The 16,392-nt window shown below is 42.3% G+C and overlaps 1 protein-coding gene across 1 annotated transcript in view; it reads left to right on the forward strand.

Moving 5' to 3' along the window:
- Positions 1–16,392, forward strand: part of cntnap2b (contactin associated protein 2b) — a 46,807-nt gene that overhangs the window by 9,528 nt on the left and 20,887 nt on the right. The window contains exons 2-15 of the mRNA XM_087850624.1: positions 900–1,010; positions 1,635–1,828; positions 3,320–3,467; positions 7,054–7,257; positions 7,356–7,540; positions 9,826–9,969; positions 11,712–11,970; positions 12,099–12,248; positions 13,328–13,490; positions 13,601–13,707; positions 14,317–14,436; positions 14,843–14,955; positions 15,341–15,425; positions 15,595–15,751. Coding sequence (XP_087706750.1) covers positions 900–1,010; positions 1,635–1,828; positions 3,320–3,467; positions 7,054–7,257; positions 7,356–7,540; positions 9,826–9,969; positions 11,712–11,970; positions 12,099–12,248; positions 13,328–13,490; positions 13,601–13,707; positions 14,317–14,436; positions 14,843–14,955; positions 15,341–15,425; positions 15,595–15,751 — 2,140 coding nt within the window. The remainder of the gene's footprint in view (positions 1–899; positions 1,011–1,634; positions 1,829–3,319; positions 3,468–7,053; positions 7,258–7,355; positions 7,541–9,825; positions 9,970–11,711; positions 11,971–12,098; positions 12,249–13,327; positions 13,491–13,600; positions 13,708–14,316; positions 14,437–14,842; positions 14,956–15,340; positions 15,426–15,594; positions 15,752–16,392) is intronic.

Here is a 16,392-nt window from a genome sequence, read left to right on the forward strand (position 1 = left end):
TTTCTCTGTAGCACTTCATGGATTTCATAAGCAACACACCTTAGTTGCTCTGTGGATTCTTTTAAAAAGCAGTTAAAAACTTTTCTGTTCAAACAAGCCTTTTGTTGATCTACGTATTTTATATTCTTTACATTATTTACATTTGATCTTTTACATTGTGTATAATGTCTGTTGATTGTATTGTTTATTTTAATATTTGTGTACAGCGCTTTGTGACTGCCTGTCTGTGAAAAGCCCTTAATAAATAAACTTTACTTACTTTAGTTGTTCACACAAAGCATAAAAGTAAAAAACAATATATACAGTGTTATCTTCATTTTAGATGTCAAAAAGTATTTGCGGCTCCCAGTGTTTTCTTTTGCGTGGAAACCGGGTCCAAGTGGCTCTTTGGGTGTTAAAGGTTGCTGACCCCTGACCCAGATCAACTCTGCACCACTCTGCTTATGTTTCGATGTGATTAAAAAAGCAGTTAAACTGAATTTTTAGGAATATCATCGTTGTGGTTTTTCAGCAGGAGCTCAGACGTGCTGTTGTCAGAAAGATCAGGTGGAGACGCTGATTTCAGGTCGTCTGACGACGTGTTTGTCTCGTTCCTTTATGCTGCTGAATGCAGGCGAGGCTGGTTTTGTTATGCATATGAGCAAACTCATCACTATGCTCACCACCTGTCTCTCTCTCTCACACACACACACATGCACACACATGCACACACTCACACACACACACACGCACCAGGAACAGTTCAGAGCTGTGTGTGTGTGTGCGTCTTTTTGCTTTGGACTAAATTCAGCAGCTGCTGTTCTCACAGTAAGATTGTGACCTGCTGACGTGGTGAGGATGTAGAAGTGCAGCACACTGTTGGTGGCATTGAAGGAAACATGTGTGGGCTTCTGTTTCAGGGAGGTGCGAGGACAGCTTGGCCACTCCTCTCCCATACAGCTCCTTCACCGGGTCGTCTCTATACAGCCGAGGAAACGGAGCTGGTTATGCCAAACTCAGCCGGACACAAGGTATGCCTCGGGAATATGGAGGGTGATGCTGTTTGTATTCCTGGGTTGTGGAGGGTTAATATTAAAACAGTTCATTCATGGCTGCATTTCTACAGCTTTGGTGTTAAATGTCAGCTTCTGTTCAGGCTGCAGCTCACAGTGCCGACATGTGTTAGATGTATAATTGTGACTAAATAATTATGTTAAAGAAGAAAGTGGTTTGTAGACTCGGACCCTCAGCTGAACGTGTTTGTTGAACTTTGTGAAGTTTTACCTTACCTGACTATAAACATCTGGCTGCTTCTAGAGCATATGTAAATGTTAAAAGTATAAAATAATAATGACCAGCGACCATTTAATTTAAGAGATGATTCGATTAGATATAAATGAGAATCGATATATTTATTCTTTAGGCTGTAAATCATCTGTGGGCATTTTTTCACTGGTTTTAAAAATCACATTTGGCATGTGAGTTCATGTGTGCAGTGTTTTTGTGCAGTGTGGGCAAAGCCTCAGAATAACCATCCAGATAAAGTAATGCAGACGTGCTTCTGCAGGACACTGAAGACGATTTGTTTTCTCTTCATCTACTCACTTTGTTTTCCGACATCTTTAACTCTTCCCAAACAACATCCCAAAATCTAGGTTCTGGAGGGTGGTCGCCATTGGATACAGACCGTTACCCGTGGCTTCAAGTAGACCTTGGTTCTAAGAAGCAGGTGCTTGCCATAGCAACACAGGGTTGCTATAGTACCTCTGATTGGACCACAAAGTATCGGCTACTTTACAGCGACACACAGAGAAACTGGAGACCTTATCTACAGGATGAAAACATCTGGGTGAGGAACTCAGTCGGACCGACTGACACAAATATCATGTGTGAAAATATTACAGCTGTCAGGGTTTAGGAAGACTAAAGCCTGACAGCTGTAATATTTTAAGTTTCGATCTGTGGCACGATGTCATTACTGAAACTATTACTTTTGCTCCTCGTTCTCACACTGTGACATAAGCCTGTGTTTAATGTTGCAGTGTGAGTCAGTGACAGTTTCACAGGTCTGGACCTGTGGGGTGTGTTTGCTCCGTTTAGAGTCTTGAGTATTTTTGGATTAATGGGTAATAACCACGTTATTATCAGGACAAAACCTCCGATTTCTGTTTTTTTAAATGTAACACCAAATCACTAGGGGTGCAACGATACTCGTATCGATATTGAACCGTTCGATACAGTGCTTTCGGTTCGGTACACATATGTATCGAACAATACAAAATTTTAATTTATTTTATCAACTTTCCTTCTGACGATGCTGTCTGTGTTGAGTGCTCAGTGGATCTGCGCTGGACAGTGCAGCCTAGGCGGAGTAGTCGAACGCAGATCCACTGAGCGCAGCGCAAGCTAGCAAGACAGAAGCTAAGCTCTCGTTGCAACATGGCAAATTGAACCTCCCCCACCCTCATTCAGATCTGGCGTTTGGAACTATTTTGGTTTTCATGTGATGTATGACCCTGAAGGTAAGCCCGTCATGGACAAAAGTAAAACAGTATGTTGGATGTGCCACGCAATGCTCAATTACATTGGTGGGAACTAGTGTGTTAGCGCAGTTAGCTCGTTAACGTGTTGGCCGTCCAGCCCCAGGCACGGGGCGATCCGCGGTAGCTCGTTAACGGAGATTTGCCGTGTTGTGGCGTTAACGTCATTTCAGATTAACGCTGACAGCACTAGTGGGAACACAACGAATATGACTGCACATTTACTCCGACATCATCCTCGTGCAAAGACAAGTGGAAGCAGACAAAAACAACAAGCAGGCATGCTACAAACTTTACCCGAGTCATTTAGACAGCCGTTAGCACATGATTCTCCTTATGGGGACCTGATATGTTTAATATGCTGCTGAGAATATAGCCCAGAAGAAGCGTATAGTATAGCTTTTATTTTGGAAAGAGACATTTCTCTGTAATAAACTCTCTTTTCCAAAGATGAGTGATTTCTCCATCAGATAGATTTATTTTATTATTACTTTGTTGTTTCAGCAACATTAAATTTAAAAACTGTACTTTTGAGTTAAAATATATATTTATAATTTTAATAAATGACAAATTAAAAAAGCATGAACATTTTTTTTGTATCGAAAAAATATCGAACCGTGAATTTTGTGTATCGTTGCACCCCTACAAATCACATCAACAGTTGCCTGAAGGTGTTTTTCACTTTTCTAATTAACCAATGAAAAAAAAAAACATGTGGTTTAATGTTATTTGATTCATTTTCTAATGAATAAAAACTACATTTACATCTGATTTTCTCTTTCAAACAAATGTTGTTTCAGACGTTTGAAGGGAATGTAAACAGCGAGGGTGTCGTTCGCCATGAGCTGCAGTTTGCCATCCTGGCTCGCTACATCCGTTTCATCCCAGTGGACTGCAGCAGGGCGGGTCGCATCGGGGTGCGCCTGGAGCTGTACGGCTGCTCATACTGTAAGTGCAAGCTGAAGATGCCTGATTGAAACAGCGTGCATGTGATGGAGGAGTGGATGTAGATTTACATGACCTGTGGGCACTACAGGATAGGCAGGGATTTAAAACCCAATGAGGATTTTAACACCTGGATGATCCTTTGCAGGAGTCAGACTCATGAACCCGTGGACATCGCTGTGGACCGAAGATGTTCTGGTGCTGCTGACCAGTGCACCAGACAGTTTAGTTTTTGCAAATATTTTTGCGTCTGTCTGTCTGAACTATTTAGATTTTTTGCACCGCACACAAAGGCTAAAATAAACTGAACGTTTGGTACCAAAATAGACGACAATTCAGTGAAACGCAGTGAGATTAACAGGTGGTTTAAGAAAACCTTCAGCAGGAAGCTCGTTTAAACAGAAAAGTTTTTACTGCTTTTTAAAAGAATCCAGAGTAAAGCAGACGTGGTGGTAGACGGTCCTCGTTACTCTGCAGTGTTCAGAGAACAACCAACGAACTCTGTGAGCGCAGACGAGCAGCAGCAGCTGGGATAAATAATCTGGGGCCATTTAGTGCTCTGATGTTAAAACAAGACTTTTTAAACGAATTCTAACATCTATTAGAAGCTGATGTAAAGAATATAAAACAGGAGTGATGTGAGCTCGTTGGCTGGAACGTGTCAGTCGTCTGGCTGCTGCGTTTTGTTTGGCTGTGAGGCAGAAAGAGACGATTAGCAGATCGTTACATGAAGGAACCTTTAAAACAAGCGTGTCCATGCTCACAGGTGTACACACAGGTGATCACACACACAAACTACACCCTTATTGGCTCCTACCTCAAAGCTCACTGTGCGCTGTCGATCTTACGTGCTGCACAATAATGTTTAATATTTAGTATTTACTGTTATATTCACATAGATCATCGTGATGTTGTTTATTGTGTTGTTGTTGTTTTTTCTTCTGCTTGTTTTCTCTTTTTTTTTCTCAACAGGTGATCCAGCTGATTGATAGATGGATTTTTTTGTCTGTTTGTTTTGTTTGTTTTTGTTTTTTGCTCTTTTGTCACTGTCCCTCGTCCCCGCTGTTTTTCTTTCTTTTCCCCAGTCAAGTCTGTCCCATATTTAGCAGGTTAAAATAGAATAAAATAAACAATAGGGCTGGGATGGTCTATTTGGTAAATCTGTTGGGCATCTTTCTTCACCTTTAGACAATAATTCTGATGCAAAAGAGCCAAACGGGTCAGGCAAAAAAAAAAGAGACGATTTGTCCAGGCTGGTAAACAGATTTTACATGTGAGTTAAGGCCCAGAGAAGAATCCAGTATTACTTCGAATGTTTGGCTCAGCAGGAGGTCAGAAAAGCAGAATGTAGTTCAGGAGAAGCTGTGATCATGGTCTCATGTTTAAAACACGGCAACTTCTATACAAAAACAATGTCACGTGTACAGATGTGTGATCTAAAAACAGGAGGACTTACATGTTAGCTTTAATCTTCCGGTTTATCAAACAGCAGTCTTTCCCTTTAAATCTAAGCTCTCTTCTTCCTCTCCTCTTTCTCATCTTTCTCCATCTCTGACTGAAGTTCGCTCTCTTTCTTTTCTTTCCATGTGAGATGCAGCAGTTGGACTTTCAGCTGCAAACTGTTGTTCTAACTGCAGATTGTAGAAAGTTAAGTTTAGGATTTCTTTGGATCTCTCAGTCATGCAAGTGTAGCTGAGAGTAAGTTGATGTCAGAGGCTTTGCTAATCAGATCAGCTTCTCAGGCCACAGATGATGATTGCATGGTTACATTACGCTCAGCTGCAAAGTCTGTGCAGTAACAGGATCTGTGACACACAACAAGCTCACACTGCAAGCAGAAAATTATCTCTGTGCATAAGAAGTTGCACTTGGTGGAAAGTGTCCGCAGTGCATTTGTTAAGGGCGAGATTTAGACCGACTGAGAGAGTGCAGGAAAAGATCTTTGCTAAAAGCTGCTGATGGCTGAGAATTAGGGCTGCCACGATTAGTCGACTAGTCACGATTACGTCGACTATCAAAATCGTCGACGACTGATTTAATAGTCGACGCGTCGTTTGAAGCATTGTAAGATCCCAAAAGACGCAGGAATAAGTAGTAGGATTTAAGAGTGTAATAACGGACTGAAACAGAAGATGGCAGCACTGCATGTACAAGGATGCCAGCTGCCGTTAAACCCCGAAGAAGAAGAAGCTGCGTCCCAGAATTCATAGCGCGGCCCAGCTCAGTTTCCAACAATGGCGGCAGCTAGTTAGTTTTAATGTTACTCTTATTATTCTTTCTGGGTCACAAAATAAACGTTTAACATATTTTCAGGCGAGAATGTAGCTGTGTAAACCTCAAATATCTGCTCAGTTTATCAAGACACCACATATTTTCAAAAGCGCTCCGACGTTTTCAGAGACGTCTGTTAGCCACTAGCTCGATAGCTAGCCGGGGGCTAGGCTAACTAGAGCCGTGAGAACCAGTGTTGCCAACTTAGCGACTTTGTCGCTATATTTAGCGAGTTTTCAGACCCCCTAGCGACTTTTTTTCTTAAAAAAGTCGCTAAAAAAAGACGTGAAAGACATTACAAAAAACAATAATTGCTAAAAGAAATTTAATTTGTAGTTCTAAATAAATTCTAAATGCATTTAGGACATTTTTTGCTCACTTTATGTCTCGTCCACGATGTTATTTCTCTCTCCAGCAGCGTAGGTTACAATTACATTAGCATGACCAATTATGCAAATTAGGTGATGACGTCATTTTGCGACTTCTAGCGACTTTTAGGACAACCAATAGCGATTTTCCTTACTGAGAAGTTGGCAACACTGGTGAGAACACCGGACTCCCGGCTAATCGTTTTCAAACCCACCGCTGTCTTTCGCTACTCAGGTTAAACATGATATATAAGTCACTTAGATAACTTAAAAATGTTATTGTTTGGCTTTTTTCAGTGTTTTATTTGTTCCTGAGTAAATCGGTTTGGCTGAGATTAAAGTTATAGTTTTTACACAGCTGAATAAACGTCAAGCAGACAGCTGATTATCAGAAGTGTGAGATGCTGAAGAATTTACTCCGGTGTCCTGTTATATTTTAGATAGCAAGGAGTTTATTAAACTTCACCGAAACAATCTGCAAATTTCATTAAGATTTAATAAACTATCATCTTGTCTTTATTTTTAGTTAGCACAGACCTTAAACACTTAAAGCTGTAAGCTAATGATAGTTATATAAGAGCAGATGCTGCTGGTGCAATAAGCTGTATGTTTTACGTCCAATGGATGATGATCTGATTAGTCGACTAATCGCAAAAATAATCGGTGACTAGTCGACTATCAAAATAATCGTTTGTGGCAGCTCTACTGAGAATGCAGCCGGATGTCTGCTAATATGCAACTATAGTTACAAATTGTGTCTGCTAGCAAATGTATGTAGTTGTGTTACAAAGTCTGAGGGCCAGCACAATACAAAACCTTTGTATTCCTATCGCTGATGTCTATGTATTGATGAAATAACAAGTCACAAATCTACTATATTTTGAATTATATGTTAGTGTTTAACTTTCATTTAATAAGTTTTAATGAGTTCATACTTTTGCATCTTTCAGGGGCTGATGTGATTGGTTTTGATGGGCATGGGGTCATCTCCTACCGCTTCAGGAGTAAAAAGTTAAAAATTGTGAAGGACGTCATCTCTCTGAAGTTTCGCACCACAGCAGGAAATGGGGTGCTGCTCCACGGAGAGGGGCAGCAGGGCGACTACATTTCCCTTGAGCTTCACAGAGCAAGACTGCTGCTCAGCATCAACTTAGGTATCCTTCTGATCTTCCTGGTGTTTGTATCAGAGCGTGTTCTGTTAAACTGGACTTTATTCACCTCTGATTTCATGAACGATGCGACGTGTCTGCAGGCAGCAACCAGAACGGTTCGATTCAGGGTCACACGGCTGTGACCAGTGGGAGCTTGCTGGATGATGACCACTGGCACTCTGTTGTCATCGAGCGTTACCGCAGGAATGTCAACTTTACTTTGGACCACCACACTCAGCAGTTCAGAACCAATGGAGAGTTTGATCACCTGGACCTGGACTACGAGGTACAGCTTCCACACGGCTCAGTTTATCGTACGTTTGACTTAAACTGTGAATGTGTGTGTTCTCATTTAGTGAGATGTGCTTCCAGCCATCCGCTCTCTTCTGCTTATCCTTGTCAGGGTTTGGATCCTGTTATGTACTTATTTAATGAACCACTTGCTAGGTTCTGAGAATCTTCTCCAAAGTCTTAATTGAAGAGGAAAATATCTTCTTAGTTTGGATGTCACCTCGAAAGGAAGACACACGATGTTTGTTCACATATAAACTGTGTTATATGAAGGTAGTTTCAGGTCCTCATCTCCAGCATGATTCAGGTTCTGCTGATGTTTGTTGTTATGTTAGGCATGCAGGGAAATTTGCTGCTTCCTTTTAATGACTTCAACTGAGGCTTCAGTGTTTAGAGGACATGTGTACACAGGTACGCATGTCTGCTGCTAATGTACGTCCTGGTTATCCATCAGCCTGTCAGCCAGCACAGGTTTCATCGTTCAGTCATATTCAGGGCACTGTGCACACGAGTAACTCTGCAATCACTGCTTGAACAGATTGTTGGTGAAGCTGGAGGAAGAAACTTACCTTTGACAGGAAAAGTAAAGATTGTGTCAGAAATGAACCCTCTTCATGTTTCACACACAGTTCCTGCTTTGGCAGCAACACTGTCGTGATAAAGCTTTCACTCAATATTTAAGATATTGTCTTTCAAAAGAATTTGAGCATTTAATCGTTTAGGCTACATAAATTCACATCACTTCATCATTTCAAAAACATTACTGGAGCTCAGTTTTAAAAATAGAATATTTTGTGTGGACATCGTAGCATGACCTCAGGATCACGTCTAAGAGCTACTGTTAGCCAACATTTGTGTTCATGTTTTAAATCAGAATACTTGTTAAAATGAAGCATTTTTGTCCTGTGTTTACTTTGTTTACTGCTTATATTTAGATTATTATCCAGTGTTTTTTTTGTTCTTGTACTCAAGAGTTTTTTGATACTTCTGATACTCTAGTGAGAGTGAGACAGGTACAAAGTTAAGGCTGTAGAGGTAAGTGAGCTTAAATACCTGGTCAACCATCCAAGGACAGACGTGCACACAAAGCATGAAGAAGGGTGTGAGGAGAGGCAGCAAAGGTCGAGACGAGTGTGTTTGTAACAGGAGGATTGCAGCAAGAGTGCAAGTGAACACAAAATGCAGTTTCTAAATGAAGCTGTTTGTTATTAACGGTAAAAGAAATCCAAACCTGCACGACCCCAAAGAAGATGGATAACTTCTAGTATAGATCAGCTCAATATGTTTGTCAATAGGCAAATAACCCAAGAAACTAGGGATGCAACGATACCAATTTTTTCAAACCGATACGATACCGATACTTGGATCTGAGTACTTGCCGATACAGAGTACAAAAACCGATACTTCTACCACACACACACACACACACACACACACTGCCCGTGGATTTTCTCTTGACATTTTTCATCGCTTTTCCAAAACCTGAGTTAAAGTTGGCTGTTCCACACTGCTGACATTTTGTTTAGCCTAGCTACAGCAGCCTCCAGTTTCTCTTTTTTATCTGGAGCCGCCAGTCTCACTCGTCTAACCCTGTGCCTGTTTAGCGCGGGATGTCCCCCTAGTGGCCAATCTAAAAAACTACAACAGAAATGACAAGCCACCCTCTGATTAATGAAATAAGTTGGTATCGGTTCATGGTATCGGTTAACTTTTACGAGTATGAGTACACACACATTTTACAGTATCGGCCCCGATACCCAATACCAGTATTGGTATCGGTGCATCCCTAGTCGAGACGAGTGTGTTTGTAACAGAAGGATTGCAGCAAGAGTGCAAGTGAACACAGAATGCAGTTTCTAAATGAAGCTGTTTGTTATTAACGGTAAAAGAAATCCAAACCTGCACGACCCCACGTGACAGTGATTGACCCTAAACCCAGTGACTGGTTGGGCCACGCAGCAACGACTGCAGTCAAGTCTTTGTTTTCTGTTTAACATGCAAAAACAATCTGAAGTCAGGAAGGAGGCAAACACTTTGTAACAACAGCTCATCTCACTGTGTATATTTGACACTTATTGGATGTCTGAATCCTGAAAGAGTCGGTTTATTCCTGCTACAGTTTACAACATTACTGCGGTTCATCTGTGTGAAATATTCATTTACTCTCACAGCTGAGTGACGTGGTTGTTGTCTGTTAGTAGACCTTAAAGAGTGAATGGTTTCTGTGTTGGTTGCAGAGATGCAGTATCCTCCAGTGTTGCTTTGTGTTGTGTTCCTCAGATCAGCTTTGGAGGACTTCCTGTGTCTGTGAAGCCAACCTCAGGAGGCAAAGAGAACTTTGTTGGCTGCATGGAGGGAATTACCTACAACGGGGAGAACATCACTAGTCTGGTGCGCAGGAAGAAGGTGGACACCACCAGCTTTGTAAGAAGTGTCTTCTCTTTGAGTTTATGTGCCCAGCCTCGTGTAAATGTAGACTGCAGTGCTACAATGATCTTAAAAACCCTTTCGCAGTTTTTCTGTTATTTGGCAGTTTGCATCTTTTCCTAAACTAAATCTGTCGTGGACGTCTGTGGAGGAAAACTCTTCTTTTCTTCAGTAACATGCCTCGATTCGTCGTGACAGCTCTAAACGTACTTTTTAAACCATATATTACTGTTGTTGTGCTAACCTCTGCTGCTGTTACTAAAATGACTGAAGTGCTAGACAATGTAAAATATTTTTCTTCTTTTTTGGGATCTTCTTAAATAACAAAGTTAATTGAGTGGATTTAATTGTTTTTGCTGGACAGAAAACTCTTGGAAGAGAAGAAGTTGCTCCTGTTGATGTGTCCCAAACAGTCTCTAACCTGTCAAAGCCTCAGTCTTTGAAAACACTTTCGACCTGTCAGAAGATTAAAAGGAGCTCCGGTAGTTTCTTCACTGTTGCTCAACCTCCTGAGCAGATTAGCAAAGTAACACTTATGCCCGTGAGGTTGCCTCTGCTGTCGTCATTGGCTGCTGTGGCTGTTCTGCAGCAGTGATTTCAGGCATTCTCATACCTGTAGACCAGTTTCCTGTGGTCTGAATCAGCTGTAGCTTTGTCCCATGATTTGATTTCTTTTCACACAGAGAAAATTCCAGGTGAACCAGTGCATCACTACAAACCACGTGATAGATGTATCTGGGCAGGATCAATAAAAGTAAATACAGCGAGAAGGTGCTGTGTTTTGGAGCATTAGGGAGAATATTTGTTTCACTGCTGGTTGCTGGCCTGTGTAGACCTTTGCACGTCTGTGCTACTTCCCAGAATGCAAAGCGTGCGTTGCTAGAGGAAGCTTTTTAGCTCAGTTTTGAAATGTACACTGGGTAGTTGATTCGGATTGAGGTCACATTTCTACCATAAAGGAACCACAACAACCACACCGAGACTGTTTGAAGGAGGTGGTCTGTGCAGTTGTTTTGGTGCGTGCCCAAGTGCAACTACTGTGCTCACGTCTACACAAACGAACCTCACTAAGAGGAAGACAAACCAGAAGCTTCTTTCTTTTGGTCACTACTCAGAACAGCTGATAAAGTACAGCATGATTAACCACAGTGAATCTGTGATTAGTTGGCAGCACCCAACTAATCACAGTTGCTATCTGAAACTAAAACCAGAATACTGTAGCCTACTTCCCACACTAAGACTGTGGTTGTCCTCTAAGAATGGATTTTGAATCTCTCCTTCCTCAGGTGGCACATTTTTTGTCTGAAACTTGTCTGATTCGTCAGAGCTCATTTTGATTGCTGTTCTTTTTTCCTCTCCATAATAACCACTGTGTTTGTAGCTCAGATGTTCAGACTCAGTGGACTTCCTCTATATCACACATGTGAGTGCAGTCTGTGAATAGACTGGCTTTTAGTAACGTATTCACTGTGAAAATGTCTGAAATGTAAAAAGCAGACATGCACATGGATCCGCTCAACATTTGATGACGTTCATGTTACTCAGACCTGCGCTGGCCCTAGAGGACTCACAGAAGTGGAAATTATAGCATCAAGTCTTTATTCCACTCTGAGCACCTAAACTGCCTGACAACCGTTTTCAATTTAGAATCGCCAAATGAAATGACGTTTCAAAATAAAAGTCTGTTAGGTACTGTCTACTCCATAAATCTCTTTATCGGTTTCTTTCTTCCACTGTAGCGTAACCTGACGTTTTCCTGCTCCGAATCCAACACCTCCCCAGTTTTCTTCAACTCCACATCCTTCCTGCGGCTGCCGGGTCAGACTGACAGCGACACCCTGTCAGTCAGTCTGTCTTTCAGGACGTGGAATCCCAACGGCCTTCTGATGTTCACCGCCCTGGTGGATGGCTGGGTGGAGCTGGGCCTGACGGAGGGAAAAATCACCGTCTACATGAACGTGACACAGAAGAAGAACACACGCATAGACATTTCATCAGGTGAGCTCAGCTCGTTGGTTTTTAGTCTTCGGTTGTTTAATTTTTATCTCGAGGTCCTTTTTGCTCTCTTTGTCTTCGATCGCTGTTTTGTTTTCCTGTTAAACTTTTCTGCATGTGTTTCCTCACAGGTTCAGGTCTGAATGACGGACAGTGGCACAGTGTCCACCTGAACGCACTGGAAAACTATGCAATGCTGACGGTTGATGGAGACGAGGCCTCCACAGTTAGAACAGCTATCCCCATCCAGATCCAGACTGGAGGAACCTATTACTTTGGAGGTGTGTTAGTCAGATTGTTGAATGTTGTCATTGTGTTTCTTAAATTTGTAAAGTCTTCGTTCAAGCAGCAGGCAAGCAGCCTGAGCACCTCTCCAGCCTCTCTGTGCTGAGGAGGTTTTATTGTAGACACATCCTGACAGATCTGCTGTAAACTTCCTGCTTTTATGACCCTTTAGGTGAGCAGGAGGTCTCACAAACACACACACACACGTGCACACACAAACACAAACACACACGTGCACACAAACACACACACGTGCACAAACACACACGTGCACACACACGTGCACACAAACACACACACGTGCACAAACACACACATGCACACACACGTGCACAAACACACACACACGTGCACACGTGCACACACATACACGTGCACACACACGTCCACACACACACACACAGTGCCTTGTCTTAGAACCATTGGGGGGTTTTACATTGGGAGGTGTTGTGTTGTGTTGTGTTGTGTTGTGTTGTGTAAACTGTAACTGTCATGGGAATAAACAGCTGTGAGGAAGCTGCTCTTTGAAGGATTCAGGCTACAGACAGCTGATGAGCATTAAGCTCCACCCCCTGGTTCTGACCAAAGTTCCCTCGTTAGCGAGACCGGTTGAAGATGTTCTGTCTTGTCTCGTGTTCTTCATGAGGAATACGTCTCTAAACCAGCGTGATCAACAAGGTGATTACTGAGAAATGGGAGTAAACATGATCCAGAGTAATTTGATGTTTTATCAAGTGTGTCCACGTTTTCTCTTCTCTCCTAAAAACAGTGTGATAAACTGATGCAAGTGTGAATTTAAAACGTGGAATAACAGGGTGGGCTGTGACTGCGTGCTACATCCGTGTGGGTAAAATTAGTCCAAGTTTCTTGATTATCAAACAAAATGAAAGTAGATGTTTTGTCCTGAAGCACAATGACTTTATTTTCACAGAAGCTTGCATCGACCTTCAAGACCCGATTTCTGGTGCCTGAAATATTCCATGTTTGAATCCTACTGTGCAGTCCTCACCAGCTTCATTCCAGTTTACTTCTGCTGGTGATAATAACGCCTTTGCTGCTCTCCGTCTTTGTCTAGGTTATTTTCTACAAACTAACCCCAGATCACATCAGCGCTCCTTCCAGGGCTGCATGCAGATGATCCACATAGATGATCACCTGATGGACCTGAAGGCGGTGGAGCAGGGCCTCATTGGAACTTTTGAAAATGTCAGCCTAGATATGTGTGCCATTATAGACAGGTATGTATCCCAGAAATTAAAAGCACAGTGGATTGTTGTTGGGACCTCCATCAGTCTGGAGGGTGGAGGGTTGGAGTCGTGTTGTCACTGAGTTTCCTGTTTCCTGTCAGGTGTGTTCCAAACTACTGTGAGCACAGCGGCCACTGTTCTCAGACATGGGACGCTTTCACCTGCAACTGTAGTGGCACCGGCTACACTGGAGCTACCTGCCATACCTGTAAGTGCAGCTATACACTGGCATTTGTTTAATTAATGCTAATCCTAATTAGTTAATCATAAGACTAGTTTTTAGTTAGTTGATTATTTCATGATCTATTTGCTCAGGTTCCCTGAAAAATGTTGGATTTTTTAAAGATGCTCGCGTTCTTTATCAAGTTCATTGTTTCAGGCTGAAGGTAGCGCTGAACATGAGTGTTTTTAATCTCTGCCCACTCAGTGGTACAGTCAGGACAACCTCACAGATCCTGTTATCATCTAGTTCTGAGGCTTCTGCATTTATCTAAGGCAAATACACTGTTCCTCCCTTTATTCGAATACTGTACCATTATTATTACTACCAATGTTTTCCATGCAACCTTACACGGCTGCAGACACAAGTCACAGTACTGAAAGGTAGCAGCCAGTAGAGTAAATTCCTGTGACTAGGGTTACTTTTCTAGACGTTTCCAAGAGAAAAGCAGAAGTTTGATCTAAAAGTCCTCATCAGGTACTTCCAACTCTGGGACAGGCTGCTCACTGTGTCATATTGGTCCCAACTTTTTGGCTTTTGCGTCTGACTCTCTGGTGAAAATGCACACAGACAGATATACCTTGCTTCCCCTGATAGCACTGTATCAGCAGTCATGTGAGGAGTATAAGCACCAAGGCAAGAGTTCGGGGAGCTACTGGATAGACCCGGATGGCAGCGGCTCTATAACCCCCTTCAGAGTCCACTGTGACATGACAGGTAAGATATTCAATCTTTATTTAAACCAGCATGAAGAATATATTCAATTCAATTCAATTTAATTTATATAGCGCCAAATCACAACAAAAGTCGCCTCAAGGTGCTTCATAGATACAGAGAAAAGCCCAACAATCATATGACCCCCTATGAGCAAGCACTTTGGCGACAGTGGGAAGGAAAAACTCCCTTTTAACAGGAAGAAACCTCCAGCAGAACCAGGCTCAGGGAGGGGCGGGGCCATCTGCTGTGATTGGTTGGGGTGAGAGAAGGAAAACTGGATAAAGACATGCTGTGGAATATTCCAGCACAAATGACTTTTCTCTGTGTTTATCATGTGACTGATTGTGTTTAGGTAAATCTGTGATGTAGGAGCAGAGAATATTTACATGTTGGTTGTTTTTCTTAGAGGATGTGGTTTGGACCACGCTGAGGAACGACCTGTCTCCTCAGACGTCAGTATCCAGCGCAGACAAGGGCAACGCGGTGCTGCAGATTTCTTACAATATGACTGAGGAACAGGTACATACTTAATGTTACACACTCCATTTCCTACATGCACAGTTTGCTAACAATAAACATGCAGACACAAAACTGTAGAAACAAAGTTCATCTTCTGAGCGTTGTTAATCGACTGTTCAGCGTTACAGATATTTTTGGGGGAAAGTCCAACGAGTCGATGGGTTCATAAGCAGAATCGTGTTGGTCGTACAGGCTGCTTGAGTCACAGGTTTTTTATGGTCATGTTAAACAGTTGAATCTGTTCAGGACTAGTTGGCTTTAATTAGTCAACATCTGGAACCCAGCTGTTCGGTTGGTTTTCATTCCAACACACCGTGAATATCACAGACTAATGAATGTTCTTAGCAGACAAATCCGAATCCTCGTGTCTGTCTCGTGTGTCCAGATGTTGTCAGTAACCAGCAGTGCAGAGTACTGTGAGCAGTACGTCGCCTACGCCTGCCGAATGTCCCGCCTGCTCAACGGTCCAGGTGATGATGCCCGTTATCGAGCTTTTCACTCACTATGAAGAATGTGTTTACTCTGTTCATCATTATCATCATAACACATACTGTAAACATTAAAGTGATATTCTTGAATGGTGTTCAGAAGTGTTTAAGTAGCAGTACTCTGAGTAGCAGTGTTTGGTTCGACCTCCAGATGGCGTCCCTTTCACCTGGTGGTTAGGAAGAGCCAATGAAAAGCATTCTTACTGGGGGGGTTCAGGACCAGGGATCCAGAAGTGTGCCTGTGGAATTGAACACAACTGTACTGATTCCAAACACTACTGCAACTGTGATGCAGACCTGCGTGCCTGGTGAGTGTACAGCCGCTCAGCTGAGCTGTCGTGTTACAGACTAGAGTTTATAGTTTCATCCTGTAGGTCAGAGGTCGGCAACCTTTCTGATGATGAGTGCATCTAAAATACCCTCAGACGTCAGTGTGCCATATGATTGCATTAGCAATAAATTTAATAACGCTCTATATGAACAGTTACACACTATGTAGAACAACTTTATTAATTATTAAAAGCGAGACATTTTAAATGAGAATAAGAAAGAAAAGTATTTCTTTGTGCCCCCCTCTCCCTGTTAATGCCCTACCTGCCCCCCTGGCAACACTTTGCTAGACCCGCCCCTGCACAGTTACCAGCTGTCAGCTACTTAGAAAAGGATCCTGGTGTTATTTGTCTCTCAGAAACAGTTCATAACTTCAACTCATCCATGTCACCTAAAAGGTAAACCTGTTTCTCCATCAGCTGTTCAGCTCTGATGATTCAGTAAGGACATCTCCTGGTTTCATCTTCATGTTTCCCTCTCACCACATATCCAAACGACATCATGACCAGCAGCTTTACAGCTGTGGCTCCAGCAAACATCAGCTGATACTAGAAATTAATATTAAATAAATTCTAACAACAGCTGATCAAGCTTAAACGTGCTGCTGCTGTTTAACGTG

The sequence above is a fragment of the Neolamprologus brichardi genome, chromosome 14, assembly GCF_056152115.1.
Source record: "Neolamprologus brichardi isolate AB-2024 chromosome 14, ASM5615211v1, whole genome shotgun sequence".
Classification (NCBI taxonomy): domain Eukaryota; kingdom Metazoa; phylum Chordata; class Actinopteri; order Cichliformes; family Cichlidae; genus Neolamprologus; species Neolamprologus brichardi.